This window comes from Etheostoma cragini, chromosome 23 (assembly GCF_013103735.1).
Source record: "Etheostoma cragini isolate CJK2018 chromosome 23, CSU_Ecrag_1.0, whole genome shotgun sequence".
NCBI lineage: Eukaryota > Metazoa > Chordata > Actinopteri > Perciformes > Percidae > Etheostoma > Etheostoma cragini.
The window spans coordinates 4,251,123-4,266,859 of record NC_048429.1 but is presented as its reverse complement, the minus strand read 5'-3'; the positions used below and the strand labels follow the sequence as shown (position 1 = coordinate 4,266,859).

The window sequence follows — 15,737 nt, the reverse complement described above, 5'->3', positions numbered from 1 at the left end:
ACGTAAGAGTGGCCATTACACAGTGTTATGTTTAATATGAATTACAGATTACTTGCATTGCTCATTTTACAGCTAGGGAAGCAATGCATTTTACCTCTTAACTGCAAAACAGTTACAAAACGCATGATATGGGCATTCATTAAAGAGCTTTCAGAGAAGGTGTAGGACAAATGAATAAATCTTGATTAAAACAACATGGAGTCCAAGCACGCTTACTTTGGGAATAATGGGATGTATTTAAAAGCAGCACAGCACTGTTTGTCTTGGCATGGAAGGAAACAGTCAGCGACAACCCTTGTGCCCCCTCAATCTCTTTTTCCTCCTCAAGAGCAGACAGAAATATGCTAAATATGCAGCGGCGTGACCTGAGTCCATAGTGCAGGGTTTATTTTTAGAAAAGGCGCCTCACTCCTTTTGTTCCACCCAAGATTTCTCATTATCAGTATCAAGGTTAGCACTTGCAGCGATAACACCTGAATGCCTGGTCTCCTACTCACCAATGTAGGGATGTGGATGGGTGTCACATTTTCAGACCCGTATGGCAAATAGCATGGGCCCATTAACAAACAAAACAGCATCTTTTCATGTATATAAAATGAATACATATCAATGATAAACTTGCCTAAAAGTCAGTGCACCCTTGGGAGCAAGCTAGAAACACACACAATCTAACACCATAAGGCTCATATCCTTTAGTACGTAAGCTAATAGTCATATTATCCCTGCATGAAAGGAGCTTTCTGAAAGTAAGCACTAATAGGAGGTCTAAATCAGAGAGTGGAGAGAAACCTGCTCGTACAGTGAGGTAATGGTGGCAGAAAGGCACGGGTTGAATAATGCTGGAATGCTGTGCAGTTATTCCACTGGAGCTTTGCATCAGCATGCAACCATGACTTGGCGTATTTTAGATATAGCATATTTCCTCTAAACTGCGATTGTTACACAGGAGAGCTGTAGAAGGTGGATGGGATGGTGATGTTGAGTATATGTGTATGTACTGTATGCTCAGATGAAAAGAGCTGTGTGTTGGTGAATTGCTGTTTTGGAGCTTTTCATCTTATCACACAATTTTTTGCAGCAGATGGAGTTTGCTCAGTCATCATTGAATGATTTTTATTTTCCTGAACATAAACTTCTTGTCATTGAAACTGCTATTGCAGTATTGTAAGTAAACTAAAGGAGCTGCATACTTCTTCCGCTGTTAAGAAAAACATAATTCTGTTTAATAAGATCACTATAAAATAATTCCCATTACAGGAATATAAGGACATCTCTCCATTTAGTGCATGTATAGGTACTGAGCATGTGTGAATGGGTTTTATTCATTATTAATTCAGGCCTGTGTGTTATGACAGAGTATAAATTATAATTTGCCCTTGTGGGACTAATAAAGGAATCTTAATCTGAATTTAACATAAAAGTCCAAAGGTAGCTATTATAAAACATGGCAATATATAAATCGGTCTTTATAGGAATAACACAAAATAAAAAAATTGAATAAAGCAAAGGCTTTTAAAAAGTAGGCTACCATAAATCGCCTTAAACAAAAGTGCAAACTCCTGTGGCAATATTAAGGACCATTACGATGATTTTATTTTCGGGTTGAGCTCCTCAATTGCTTCGGCTTCAGTCGGAAGTGTTCGGGTGTTGTCGGACTCAACCGGTGTGTCAGAGGGCAGAACGAGCGCTGCGGCTCTCAACGCTCGGGAACAGCGCCATTCATCTGCGAGGACCGCGGACACACCTGGTCGGACCGAAGACAGCCGTTTGGCGACTGAAAGGGCTCCACACAGGTGAGTTTCTACCTCGCGTTTTACTTCTGGCCAACTTTTGCACACTTTGAGGCACTTTTACTCGGGGGAATATCACCAGAGATACCCGGAGAGCTGCAACTTTTATGCATTTAAACTAGCAGCAAACTTTAAGAAACAGCTCTTATTGACGTTAGACATGTTAGGTGTCGCCACGTGGAACTACAATGCCTCTGGGTTTTAATTAAGAGACATAAAAATGGACAGCAAGTTTTGTTTGTCGTGACTTATTTTCCTCCTACCTGTCAACAGCACCCGGTTAATCACTTGAGGAATGCGGTGCTATTAGGACGACGGGAGCCGAGAGCCGAAACTTCAAAAAAAAACTTTATTTTTAACCAACTTATCAAAAAGGGATCATGGCCACGGGCGGATTTAAGTCAAACGCAGCGACAGACTTTTTGGAAGAGTGGAAGGCAAAACGTGAGAAAATGAGAGCCAAAATGCTGGGGGACATAGCCGCAGCGACTGGTGCTCCCTTGGGTGCCAACAACCCAAACAGCACCGGAAACAACAACAACAACAGTAGTAACCGCCATAACGCCCAACACGGCACCGAGCTCACCAACAACCCTGACCGAAGCACCGCCGCTGGGAACTGCCTCCCCTCCTCCTACACGGTGGCTCGGTCCTCCTCCGGCACGGCTTTAAAGCGACCCGAGGAGGAAGCGCAGCACCCTGCCCTCCCTGCTTCCCCCACTGCCTCACCGCCGGGGAGCAGCCTGAAGAAGGCCCCGCCTCAGACAGAGAAACCTCAGTGCGCTTCCCCGGACTCCAGCCCCATGGCTTGCAATGACAGTGACAAGGGAAGCCCATCTCCCAGTAAGGTCAAGGAGAAGAATAGCACTGGTCCCAGTGCTAGGAAGGGGAAAGGGCAGATTGAGAAGAGGAAGTTGAGAGAAAAGAGGAGATCAACAGGTGTTGTCAGCATACCATCCAACGAGGTGAGTCAGTTCAGCTTCTACTTGTGTGAATTGTGAATCCCCTGCAGGGAGAGCACCTTGACTCCACGGGGAAGTTTCACCCCAGCAGGATAGGGGATTATTTTTGGATGACTTGGATTTTAAATCAGGAGTTTTGTCTTATTCACCCTTCTGTCATAAAGTGGGATGATAAAGGGGGGGGGGGGGGGGGGGGGGGGGGGGGGGGGGGGGGGGTGTTGTAATGTACCAATGGCTGTTAAAACTATTGCAGAGATCTTTTCTATATTTGCTGCCTGAAAAGTCGAGCGTTTAACTGAACCTGTATCAATATTACAAATAAATTTGTTAACGAGTTATCAGATGCTATTTAGTTTTAATGTAACGAATAACATGGGGAAAAGAGAGTCAAGAGTTAGTGTACTGAGTGGAACATTCTGCAGAAAAATAAAACAATTACTTTAATTAGTTTTTCTATTAATACTTCAGTTTTTTAGTCTATATTGTTACTAAAGAGGGACACATGTCATTACAAATTTAAGAGGCCATTATGATGTCTCCAAGTTGCTTATATTGTCCAACCAATTACCTAAATATTTTAACTCTACAACCATGTAAAACAGAGAAAAGCAGCAATTCTTCACATTAATGAATCTTTGGCTTTTTCTACTTGATACATGACTTAAATGACTGATCGACTATAGTACAAATAGCTTTTGATTTATCAATCAATGGACTAGTTATAATCTTTTGATTACTAACTAAGAGTGTCTAAAAGGTAACTGTATAAATCCCAAACAGCAAACTTAATGTAACATAAAACAGAGGTGACAAAAACGTCTAAAATATACAAAACTGAGCTATGGAAACCATTAAAAGAAGTAGTGTGTGGTGTGGGCAAGCTTGTATTTAGAACCTTATATTCATTTTAGGTTGTTCAAAAAGCCTTTCCCCAATGATTAATGGGTCTTTATAAATTCACGTATCCTTCATTTACTAGTACTCACTTGGCCTGCCTGTCCTGCAATTTTTTCATTGCTTATACACAGATACCAATACATTTGTGATTAACTAATGTCAGCTGGTAGTATTGGCCCACTTGCTGTCTTGGTTAGTCAAACAAAAGATGATTATGGTGCATATATTTTATTAGTCATGGCTATAACAACACAACTAGTGTGTCTTCATATAAAGTTAGGTAAAGCCAATAAAGTAGCAAGAAGCCCAACAGTGATCCGGCTTTTTTATTCAATATCAAGTTGCCTGCATGCAAAGGGAAATAGTGGTCAGGTCCCAGGTTATCTTTGGTGCCAGGTGACATATTATTAGTTTATTTTTGCATTTTAGTCTTAAATTTGATATGGATGGCCATTTTAGTGTAGGTTTGTACTGCAGTAATTTGGCTTCTTTATTTCTTTTTAACATCTTAGGATCAGGTTGGAAAAATGTTCTCACTTTAACATAGTATTCCTTGGCGTTGTAGATCCATAAATAATTCAAATCAGAGAAAAGCACTTGTTTTCCAAATGTCTACAAATTCCTCCCATACATGTGTCTGGTTTAATAGACCCTCTGTTGCAAGAGAAATGTAAGCAGCTCTCAGATGGTGAGGAGTGGGAGACGAAACAAAGGGAGGGAGGGCTTGTCGGCTGGTAGTGGTGGAGGTGTGTGTGTGTGTGTGTGTGGTGTGTGTGTTGGAACGCAGTGTTGAGGCATTCATTGTTATTGAATTAAAATAATTTTGCACTCATGCCTAATTCCTGTGGTTCAGACACATGCAGGAACTCTGATATGAAGCTGTGCCTGCCAACAAGCATTCGTGGCCAGTGCTGTGATTACGTACACATAATTCAAAAAAAAAAATGCTTGTACAAAACATGTTGGAATAAACGTTTTCGTTTTCTATTAAGGCAGTATTAGTGTTTCTCCATATTAACCACCGTGCTTCCCGTATTCACTTCTCTTACATTGGATAGCCACCCGGAACGCGGTGCCCTCGGGGCACCACAACTTTGGAGTTTGACCAGTTTTTCAGTTGGCGCTCCATATCCTGTTATTAGGCACTCAGCAGTACAGAGCAAAGCCGTTTGGAAACTGGTCACAAGCCAGGCTGTAATACTGGGCTTCAGCACTCTGGGCTGTGCCAGGTATGTTAGATTGAGCCCATAGGCAGCTGATTATGTAGTAAAGTGGGTGAAAAGACTATTATTGGGGTGGGAGGTAATCTGATGAAGTGGTGAACTGATTTGTTTGATTGAGGCAGAGAGAAAGGAAGTCTCTGGCCCCAACAGGAGCTGTGGTCTTAGTATAGTGTCCCAGAGTCAGCTCTCCATCTGTGAGTTACATTGAGTGCGCTTACATGTCCACTAATATATGATTACATTATCATTTTGGAGTGTCTCGATTATGTCTTTGCGCAAGTCAGGAAAACAAGGAATATAATGATATGCTGAAAAGAAAGTGAAAGTCAACAATAGTACTTTGAATGTCTTTGGGTTTTGGACTTTTGGTCAGATAAACAGGCAGTTTTCCCTATTTTCTGACCTTTTTATAGATCAAATGATTATTCAAGAAAATAATCGGCAGATTAATAAAAAATAGGAGTATTTGTTAATGGCAGCCCTAAAATTTTCACATTTATTAAGCAGATACGAGCAAATGTGTTGCTTTTTGCCTGATAAAAAACTCAATCAACAATGTTTGGAATTTTTCTGTCAATCTACAAATCAATAAATACTTTTAACTAGAATTACTAAAATACCTTTTTTGTGGGCCTATATCAAATGGATTTCCGTTTTCACCAGCACTGTCCGTAGCTAAACTGTTTTAATTTCATGCTAACCGGTTGAACCTGCATCTGTCATTATGACTCCTTCTGGCACATTGGAAAGTAGCTGACATCAGCAACCTGTGCGGATGTTGCCATGGTACTAAATCCAACATGTTTTGCACGCAGTGTTGGGCAGTAGAGTTACTAGTTTAACTATTTCCCAGTAGCATCGCTGTTTTCGGAATCAAATAGCTTTTCAGTAGCTTAGCCCTTTATTGATCAAGTATTGCGGTAGCATCCACACAACCTACATTTCCCCCAGCATTTCTGATGCTGAAGCGCAACAGGCACAGGCATGTGTGTCATGGACATGGGTGTATACAAAAATAGCTTCATTGTTGTAAACGTCTTTGCCCTGTTGCTATAGCTAGGCTTGCTAGATTTATTTGAGGGCTAATGTTAGCTTCAGTGTAGTAATGTTTCATTTAATGTAAAATAACCGGTAGCTTAGCTCACCAAACTTTCCAAGTAGCTTGCCTTACATTGGTAATAGACAATATGACAATAATAATAATATGAACGTGATTAACAAAATGTTATGTTATAATAATATAAATATATTATAATATAAACGTACAAACTTACAGAGATGCTAGTGTCTGGAGCAGCAGAGTCAAGTGTGATGCCTAGTGGTAAAAGTTGGTGTACCGGTCCATTATTAAAGTCTGAACATTTTTACTTTGGTCCAAGTCTAATTCTTAGGACTTTTTCTGACACATTTAATCTTCACTGATGACATATTTACTACTCTTTTGTTTGGCAACGCCTCATACTTAATATCAATCACATTTATATATGTTTAGCTAACTGTAGCTACACTGACACTAAATAACAGCTTGAGTTTTCTTATTCCACTTTAAAATGAAAGCTTTATCTCTCGGACCTTTGTGAACTAAGATTCTGCAAGCTTTGAAAATCCGAGAGAAATATAGAAATGCTAAAGCTGGCACCCCAGCAGATATTTATTCCTTTTGTCAAATGTTTCCCTTTCTCCTCCTGCTGCATATAAAAAGGGACCAAACTATGCAAATGAAGACTCTCCTCACACAAGCTCTCTTTGTGATGTGAATATGGGTGGACAGGTGTGAAAAGAGATGCCTGGGATTATCTCCCTGCTCGTTCTGTGCAGCATAATAGCTAGTTCAGAGCATCAGGGGAACCCAATCTTCTGCCTGTTGAGGCCATAATGGCCCAATAAAGGCTCCCTGCTTTACTGGAGAAAAGACAGTACTGCACAGCATCAATCAAAACCGCCTCCTGCGCTCCAGGAAGGTGTCTCCTTTCTCGCACCCTGCTCGCTGTCTCCAACTGGAGCGCATTGTTATCGATGCTGACCTTTGACCTGCTCACGGGGAATGTGGAAATGAGTGAGTGCATGTGTGGCAAGAGTTTGACCATTTCTGTGAGGTTTGAAGTTTTTATCTGAAAATGCTTTGGGATTTAAGCATGTTCTCCCGTAGTACTCGCTGTGTGTAGTCTGATGGCTTATTGTGCAGCTTTTTACAACCTTAAGTGAGTTATGAAGCTGTGGTGAGACTTTCCATTCAGGGAGTGTGAACTTTGTTTCCTGTGAATGGGTGGCTCTGCCCAACAGAGGCTTCTGTTGGCTGCTGGTGGAGCTGTTTATCTGCAGCGTCACTGAAGAGGTCAACAGGTTTAACATGCCATGCTGTGCCGAGCGCTCAGGCAGTTAACACTCTGGTGAGAGGAGGACACGGCAGACAAGAGGGTTCTTGTCTGACCTGATCCTTTTGTTAATATTTTTTATACATGTTTTATACAAACCTTCCCTTATCTTAATACCTCTTAAACACCACTGTCCCACTGGTAAGTCCGTCAGTATGAACGTATGCTTTACATCCAAACTCTGACGTTTATTTTAAGTTCTAGTGGAGATGCCAAAGTTTCCAAAAAAGCCAAGTATGACAAAGGGGAAACGTTTTCAAGATTCTGTGCAAGACATGAATACAATATTATATTAGTGTTTTACGATAGTGTGTGCAGCCATTAAAAACAGGGAGGTATAGGATGTGTTACTGTGAGAAAGTGTGAACAAGTATGACTTTCACAACCTTAAAGCTACTGAAGGTTTGCCAACTCAATACTTCAATTTTGCTCAATGCAAGTCACGTTTAAAGCAAACGTTTTCTTTCTCAAAATCGTTTGATTGTTTTAAAATCGTTTTTTTTAATTTTATTCATGTATACCAAATGAAAGCTACATTTTGATTTCAAAATTTTACATATACATTTCCCTACTCCAGGGCATTTTAGGGTATGTGTAGAACAATGTGTATCATATCAAATGATCCTTGCAACGCTTTCATCTGCCCTCTTAAACTCTTAACTGGCTGCGCTGACATTAATCAGCTAATGACCCCTGCTTTGTTTGTGCCCACATTTGTTTCTGCTCGATTTGTACTGTATGTTTGGGGCAAGCTGAGAGCAGAGTTTAGACAACATTAGATCCTGTTTTACCCCAATGCATTTGAAGAGAATGCATGACTTGACACTGGTTTAATGAAATGAGCACTAATGTGTGTTTTTGTTGCCTCTCCAACAAGAGCAACCACAGATTTGTGCCAAACTAAACTTGGTGTTTTGGAAGGCCTTCACTACTACTGCTGTTGCTGTTTTACAAGCAACCTCTATTGTCTGAATATACAGTAGATTACCCACATATTATCTATATCCACAACCTTCCACTTCTGCGATAGCCCCATTTCCGCCGGACATTCTGGCACATGTCCGGCGCTTGGCCCCGCTCGAGACAATTGTGATGGTTTAAAGAAATGCCAATAAACTAGAGCACGTTTTTCTCCCATCCTGGAATGCTGTGTGGAATACCCAGACCTTCCTCTGTAGCGCTGTGAAAGAAGCATACCTTAAAGTAGAAGCCTGTTTGTCTCTTTTAAGAAGTTTCTTTCTTTTTTTCATTCCACGCAACAAATTGACAGTGCGCGAAAAACATGAAAAAAACTATAACTTTTGTCACATCCCGACTCATACATTTAGTTACTCGCTATACCTAAACATCCTCAAAGTTGTTAATTCTTAATTCACAGCTGTGCAAAAGAATGCAAGGATGTTAATTTGCATGTGGTTTCATTTGCTGTCAAAACCTTCTCCAAACAAGGTCACATCATCACAGTAAATTCCACAGGGATTTTATCATAGACTTGGGTCATCAAGGAGCTATTTAGGCAGGGTGTTGTGTTTCCTTCTTTTCACTTGTAAGTTGAACAACAGGAATGCTAAACTCTTTAATTACAACATGGGTTTCTCAAAGTGAAGTTTCCCAAGCCAGAAGCACCAGTTCCCAAGGAGAACATTTTGTATGGTTGACTTACTGGAGTGAACTCTGGATTGTTTACCAGGGCCACTGTCACTGGAAATGCTTCAAAGGGGTGACTAATGGAAATCAAAGTCCCTGTTGAGCTGTTCTGTGAAATTTAAGGGAATTCCAAAGGAGGGGAAAAAAAGGAAAAGAGAAAGTGTTGTCTGCTGCTGCAATGAAGTCTTTACCAACTCAGCCCCTTTCCACACGGGTTTCTCGAGGTCTCTAAGCACCTCATAAAACACACAACACCCTTCCAATGGGCCGTGGCCCGTGGTTTTGTCCAGTTTGTAGGAATGTTACGTAAACTTCAGTTCACATTAAAGCGACCCCTGACTAGGTGAGTGTACACGATTCTGTCGGATGCCATCAGATCACTAGATTAGAGCTAAAGAGGTTGTGAGAGGCAAATGTTACAATCTTCCCACTAGCGAGTTAGTGAACCAACTCATGATTGTACTTTCTCGTTGTCTTGGGCAGGGAATGAAACCTCAATACCTTAATACCAAAATGTGTCTGTAGCACAGAATATCAAACCCAGTCAACTACCAGAAAGGTGAATCAATGAGCATGTACTACTGCTGTAGTATTGGACTTGTGGATGATTTTTGCATCAATGTGATGAAGTACGATGATTTGTAAAGCATTTACCTCACCAGCACAACTGGTTTGGTTATTTTAATCTACAAACGGTTTCTCAACTGATTTTCCTGAAATTGTATGATGTTAAGTCAATATTGCAAATACCATGATAGAGGATTTTATACATACATGTGTCGCATACCTCAAGGTAAGGTAAATAAAGTATTTTTTTTTTTATCATTCCTGAAACTACGGTATTATATTGGCACTTGTATTGAGCTCGTTTGTTTTGGGGTGAAAACAATGTGCTTAGAAATGTTCATGATTTAAATGTCTTGGACTCTTTTAAGCACTTTCTCCTGTCAATTTTACCTTCTTGCAAAAGCATTAGTGTTCAGTACTACTGTACATCATTATTAAATATAACATTTGATTTTTTTTTTATAAATGGTTAATCATTTCACTAAAAGGTTGTTCTAATGCAAATAAACTGAAAGTTTGAAACGGACTGAGCTGCAGTTTGTCCATTGACACAAAAACCAACGAGAGTTTAACAGTCCACAATATCTTGATCATAATCTATAGCTACATCATTTTGCTTCGGTGACACAGTAGTATTAGATGACCCAGTTTGAGTCTTTCTGTTATTTGCCCATTAAGTTCAAAGTCTTTAAAAAAAACGTTTATCCAGGTCACTGCTCTTTAGTTATGGCCATGTGGAGCAGACTGTAGATTATTACTGCAGAACAACGTACCCCCTGCATGGCATGCACAGGAATGCACAGTCATGCAAAAACCTGCACTGCCTCCGAGCACTGACTTCGCATGCAAACATCTCATGAAAAAGTGAGGGCAAGCCCGGCCTGTTGTGCCTGCAGGGCAGCCTCGCTCTCTCCCCTCTCGTCCGTTGATAGATCTTTTTAGATTTTCTCTCAGAGAGTTACGCGCTCTCAGATCTCAGTGTGATTTATCCCCAAACCCGGGTCAACTGAGAGTAATGTGGCCGACTTCAGCATGGACGACCACTAAAACTTTGCTGTCTGTGAAGGCAGAAGCATCAGGACTCTCCAGGAGACATTACTCACCTCCCTGCTGCTGCCTGAGTGTCACAATTGCTGTCTTTGTGGCTAATCTTCAAATATCCAGGAAAAATAAAAGGCAATCATCAATTAACTATCGTTTTCTTGGTGTCAACTTGAATTTCTAAAATAAGTCTGTAAATAGAGCAAAAGTCATTGATCTTGTGGAATTTGCATCAGTCAAATATTGTAAAGGCAGTGTTGAATCAACTGGTTGAACACAGTGTGTTTCATAACCAATGTAAATATTTAACCAAATCCAGTTTGACTGTTTTCTCTGTAAGCACAAAACAGTGTCAGAGTGAATAGCCTCAACCTCGTCTGAACCTGGATTCCGGCCGTTATTTTGCCATGGTTGTTCAAGTCAATCCATCCTCACTCAGAAATGTTCACACATCTTAAGTTCATTTACACATTATGCAAGCCTCTATCATTATTCTCTTTTCATATTTTTCCTCATTACCAGCATTCACGCTCAAAACATTAACACGATCTGGTGTGTGTTGTGGTAACTGACATGCAGTTTATAGAAATTTAGTGTTTGGGATTGTAATCCTAAAAGTTTATGGAGGCATGCAGAGATAAGCAATAATCGGTTTCATGCTTCCACTGTTTGGAAATGATTCTCCCTCCGTTGTGTGGTTGTCGGGGAACTTTCTCTTTCTAGTTTGAAAGCACGCAAACCCACACGGCAGGGGGTGTTAGGCAAGAGAGTCGTAGATTAGAGGAGTTGGTGAGTGTGTGTAGGGATTTTGTGCGTCTGTAATGTGCAACCTATTTGTCGCACATTCCTGTGTGTTTGCTGACGACTGTGGGGAATTTTGGAGTCAACCCTAAACAGGCCACTCTGCATGATAAAGCATTTGGGAGCCTGTCTGTTTTTTATTCATTAAAGAAGAATTACTTGGACGCCAGTCCCCATTTTCCCACTCTGTTCTGTTTGGTATGCCTGTTTTTCACTCTTCTGAACACTGTGGCCTGTGCTCTTCGGACGAAGAATTCATCTCTTTTTTTTTTTTTTTTTTTTTTAAAAGAAAGATCCTTTTAAAGCAAGACTTTGTATTATTTGAAATAAAAAATAAATTCCTCTTACAAATGACATTAGACAATGGGAAAGTTTGCTGACTGCATGTCTACATGTGCTACTGTTGAATTACGTACAAGTAACAATTCAACAATGTTAAAAGTATACTTTTACTTTAGTAAATATGTCTTAACAGCAAAAATGTACTAAATAAACCTTTTAGCAGGACTCTTCAATTGTATTGTGGAATAGAGGCATCAGTAACTAACCAAGTTATTATTTGACCATAAACTATAACATGACTACAAGGCCAGGCAATATATTTCATGTATAAATTGGAAGATATTTATTTGCGTTACAAATGAGGTTACTTTCTCCTACAATCAACTAATGCAAATTCTAAAAAGTGTTTTCTTCCATATCAAAACTAGTGCTGTCTGAGATTTGATATCTGACGCAGCTACAGTCCTCTGCTCACTCTGCCGTTTTATTGCATGAAGGACAATAAGCCTCAGTTATATTTGTATGAGTGAATGCACACCAACAGATTGATTTTGTCTGCAGTCTAACAGGTTTCACGCACTGCCTCTGTGTGTTATGTCACCACGGATCTCGCTCACACTGTTTTCTCCTGATAAGCACCATTGTTATCAGACACACGTGTAACCAAAAGTTGCTTTTGAGGAAGGATGAACAAACGGCACTTTCCTCCTGTCGGTTAAGAGGGAATGTGAAAGACTCAGACGGAGGAATGTTGGCTGTACAGAATGTTTTTGTCCCGCCAGTGTTTTGTTTGACAATTTTACTACTCATTTCTTATCATGGAGATGGGCAAACTTCATTTTTGCAAAGACAAACTGACCTGTGGCATCTAATATGTTGCCCTTGAATGAAAAACAAATAGGTTTTATTTGGCAATTTAGGTCAAAGTGAAAATATTTTAACACAAGTGAAAGGATTTAGACTTTAGATAGACTTGCCTGAATATTAGATAGATGTACAGGGTTGTATGCCCATGGCTGTTTAAAATTGCACGTAGACCACAGAAAGTTGCACTTAAAAAGAACACAGTATTGAAAACAGCTCAGTGAAAAAGACCAGGAATGCAGTTGAACGCTTGAAATTGACTAAATATGTGGCTCCAAAATGCCAAACGCACAAAGCCTTGATCTTTAAGCCTTTCTAACCAACTAAGGAGCCTGAAACCTCCTTTAGTCGAGAGAAGGGCCTTCCTATTATCAGGCTCATGCCTTGAAGCTAGAGTGTTTTTATGTTTGTGCATGTACTGGTGTCTGGGTTTACCAAGGCAGTGTGCTACTTGACACACAACACTGGAGTTAGTGATCTTATACTGTACCACCTACACAATGCTCTGTTTTCTCATCCCAGCTCTCTCTTAGCTCTCTCAAATTACTTTTGGCACTTTGTTTTGAGCCATTTTTGTATATTATAAACGTGTTAAGCATGTACATTAATTTCCTCTTGTGAAATCATTTCAGTGCAGCATTATATGTAGCTATCCCCCTCTAGAATGGAAAATGTACATAGCAGCTTGCAGTACCTGACAGCAAACAATAAACTGTGATATAAAGAAGTGGCTAACCGGGAATCAGGAGTGTCAACTGAGGGGGTGGCAGTAGCTCAGTCCATAGGGAGTTGGGTTGGGAACCGGAGGGTCACTGGTTCAAATCCCCGTAGGGACCCAAAAAGTTTGGAGTGTGGATTGGTGGCTGGAGAGATGCTAGTTCACCTCCTGGGCACTGCAAGGTGCCCTTGAGCAAGGCATCGTACCCCACGACCGCTCAGGGCTCAGAGTTCAGCTGGCAGGCCACTCACTCTGACATCTCTCCATGTATAGTGCATGTATAGGTCCTGAGCGTGTGTGTATTTCAGGCCTGTGTGAGAGTACTAACAAAAAAGTGTGTACACAGAGTGTAGTGCAGTAATTCCCCCATTGGGGACTAATAAACTAATTATATATATATATATTTTTAACTTTACATGTAGACACTAAATCTTGCTGCTATCTTGTCTGTTTGTGCCACCTGTGCTATGTAAAATAGCCTTTTGGCTAATTCTGGCACATTTAACATTTTATATGTATGATTAGTGTGCATTGTCCCTGTTAAATAAACCTGAAATAAATAAATTAATAAAAATGAACACAGCGTTTTTATCTAAAATAAGGATTGCCTCAAACAAAGAGGCTCCTGTTTGGAGTGCTATTTAGTTAGCTAAATTGATCATAACATGAGATGACATAACAATCTGTTTCCTTTAGGATACATCAGTAATAGATTGATCACGTTGTACCTTTTACTTTGTGGTAAATAACCAAAGCAGCACATCATAATGTCGGAAACAACAGAAAACAACACTGTTGTGTTTCCAGTTGGAAGCAAACTTATTTGACTTTACATGACTTACCACCCCTGCTAATCACTTTCTTGGGGGGATACCCAACCTGCTTTTATAATATACTATATATCGTATAGCCGTGAAAAGCACTGATCATTGGACGTCAAATTTACATTTAAATGTACTTTTAAAGATTGTTTAGTTAAATACTTTTCTGGAAGTTCTGGAAACAGCGCCTATGTTTTCATCTGCTCTTCATAGTATTACATCATTTATATGGAGACAACCATTAAATGTACTGGGAAGTCAGAGGGTAATATATTGTCTGTCTGAGAAACACCTGATGTAGAACCTGAAGTACTAGCTCCTTCCAGTTATCATGAGTTTGACCGACACATCTCCTCTGTTGCATGTGTTTAGAACAGCCAAAGTAAATGACCAACAGAACAGAAAGGATGTGAAGGCGTGCTGTGCATCGTAGTCCCAGCCAACAACAGTTGTCTGACTGAAGCAATTAAAAAAAATGAGAAATTTACCATACTGTACACTACAGTGTTATTGTGCAGATTTGCAAGTGAGATTGAGTTTGACATTTTATCTGTGTCCATTAAATTTCCTAATAATATGAACAATATAGTGCCCATAGCTAAAAAAAACGCATCTCTTCACCATCTGCTCCTGTGGGTTGAATGCCTCATTACACGTAAAATGATAAGTGTCTGAAATCTTAATTAACTGCTCACTAGTTGAGTTCAGTACTGAGTGTTTATGATGTAGGGAATAGTGCATAAATGAAGGTGGCGGTGTAATTTCAGTCCCAGTTTATCAGTGACTTATAGTTACGTTATGACTTCATGAGACCTCAAGTTAAAGTGAGATATGAAGATGTAGAGTACACATGGTGCTCTAGCAACATGTAGACAAATACAACCATAGCCAGGCACACCCTGTGGACACCGATATAGAGAACAGATCAAACACAGTGTCAGGACAATGATGCGTTTTTCATCGTTTTGCTTCTAAACATCAGCACACTGGAGGTCAAATGAGATGCAATCAATTGGCCTCTTTGACTGCCATTGTCCTATTCCCAAATAGGATGGCATTCATTGAGGGCAGGGGCCGATGTTTGTGTTTTATGTGAGGTTTTTTTGCGTTCGGACACGAACAACAGTCTGCTAGCACATGCTGCTACTGCAGCTGCTGAGGAAGACGCCACTGCCTGGACACGATGTTCACATGACGTATGATCAAAGAAGTCAAAGTGCACGTGTGGTTTCTTTACAGTAAAAGAAAATATCCCTGGGGGAGTATAAAGATCAGCGACATAAACCGCAGCCAGCAAGATATAGTCCTTGATATTGTAGATGGACAGTGCCAAAGCTACAGGGATAAGCAACATTTTGCTAACGTCTGTCTACACGAAAAATGTTTTGGCCACACTCATTTTGCCAAATTGCTATTTTAAACATCGGTATCAGCACAGAATTTAACAATTGGTGCATTCTTATTGTTTGCACAACTAAAACGTGTTGCTGCTGTGTTGCTTAGACCAATACAATGCACCACATAGCGAGGATAACGTTGTTTCTTTTTTTGTTTGTTGCATCATACACCTGTCTATTATCTTCAGAATCAGTGAGTCGCTGTCCTTTTCATGTTTTCAGATTTTTATTTTTTTTGAGTTTTGTGAAATCTTGTACTCTGTTTGATATTCTAACACTGCAAACTGTGTTGGTGTTGCTGGTTTAAGACCTGTCCAACAACAACCAAACAAGATCTGCATCACTGCGTGGC

The 15,737-nt window shown here is 40.2% G+C and overlaps 1 protein-coding gene across 1 annotated transcript in view; it reads left to right on the top strand.

Moving 5' to 3' along the window:
- The first annotated feature begins 1,589 nt into the window (after positions 1 to 1,589).
- pawr (PRKC, apoptosis, WT1, regulator) overlaps positions 1,590 to 15,737 on the top strand; it is a 62,571-nt gene continuing 48,423 nt past the window's right edge. The window contains exons 1-2 of the mRNA XM_034863588.1: positions 1,590 to 1,793; positions 2,064 to 2,755. Coding sequence (XP_034719479.1) covers positions 2,171 to 2,755 — 585 coding nt within the window. The 5' untranslated portion in view covers positions 1,590 to 1,793; positions 2,064 to 2,170. The remainder of the gene's footprint in view (positions 1,794 to 2,063; positions 2,756 to 15,737) is intronic.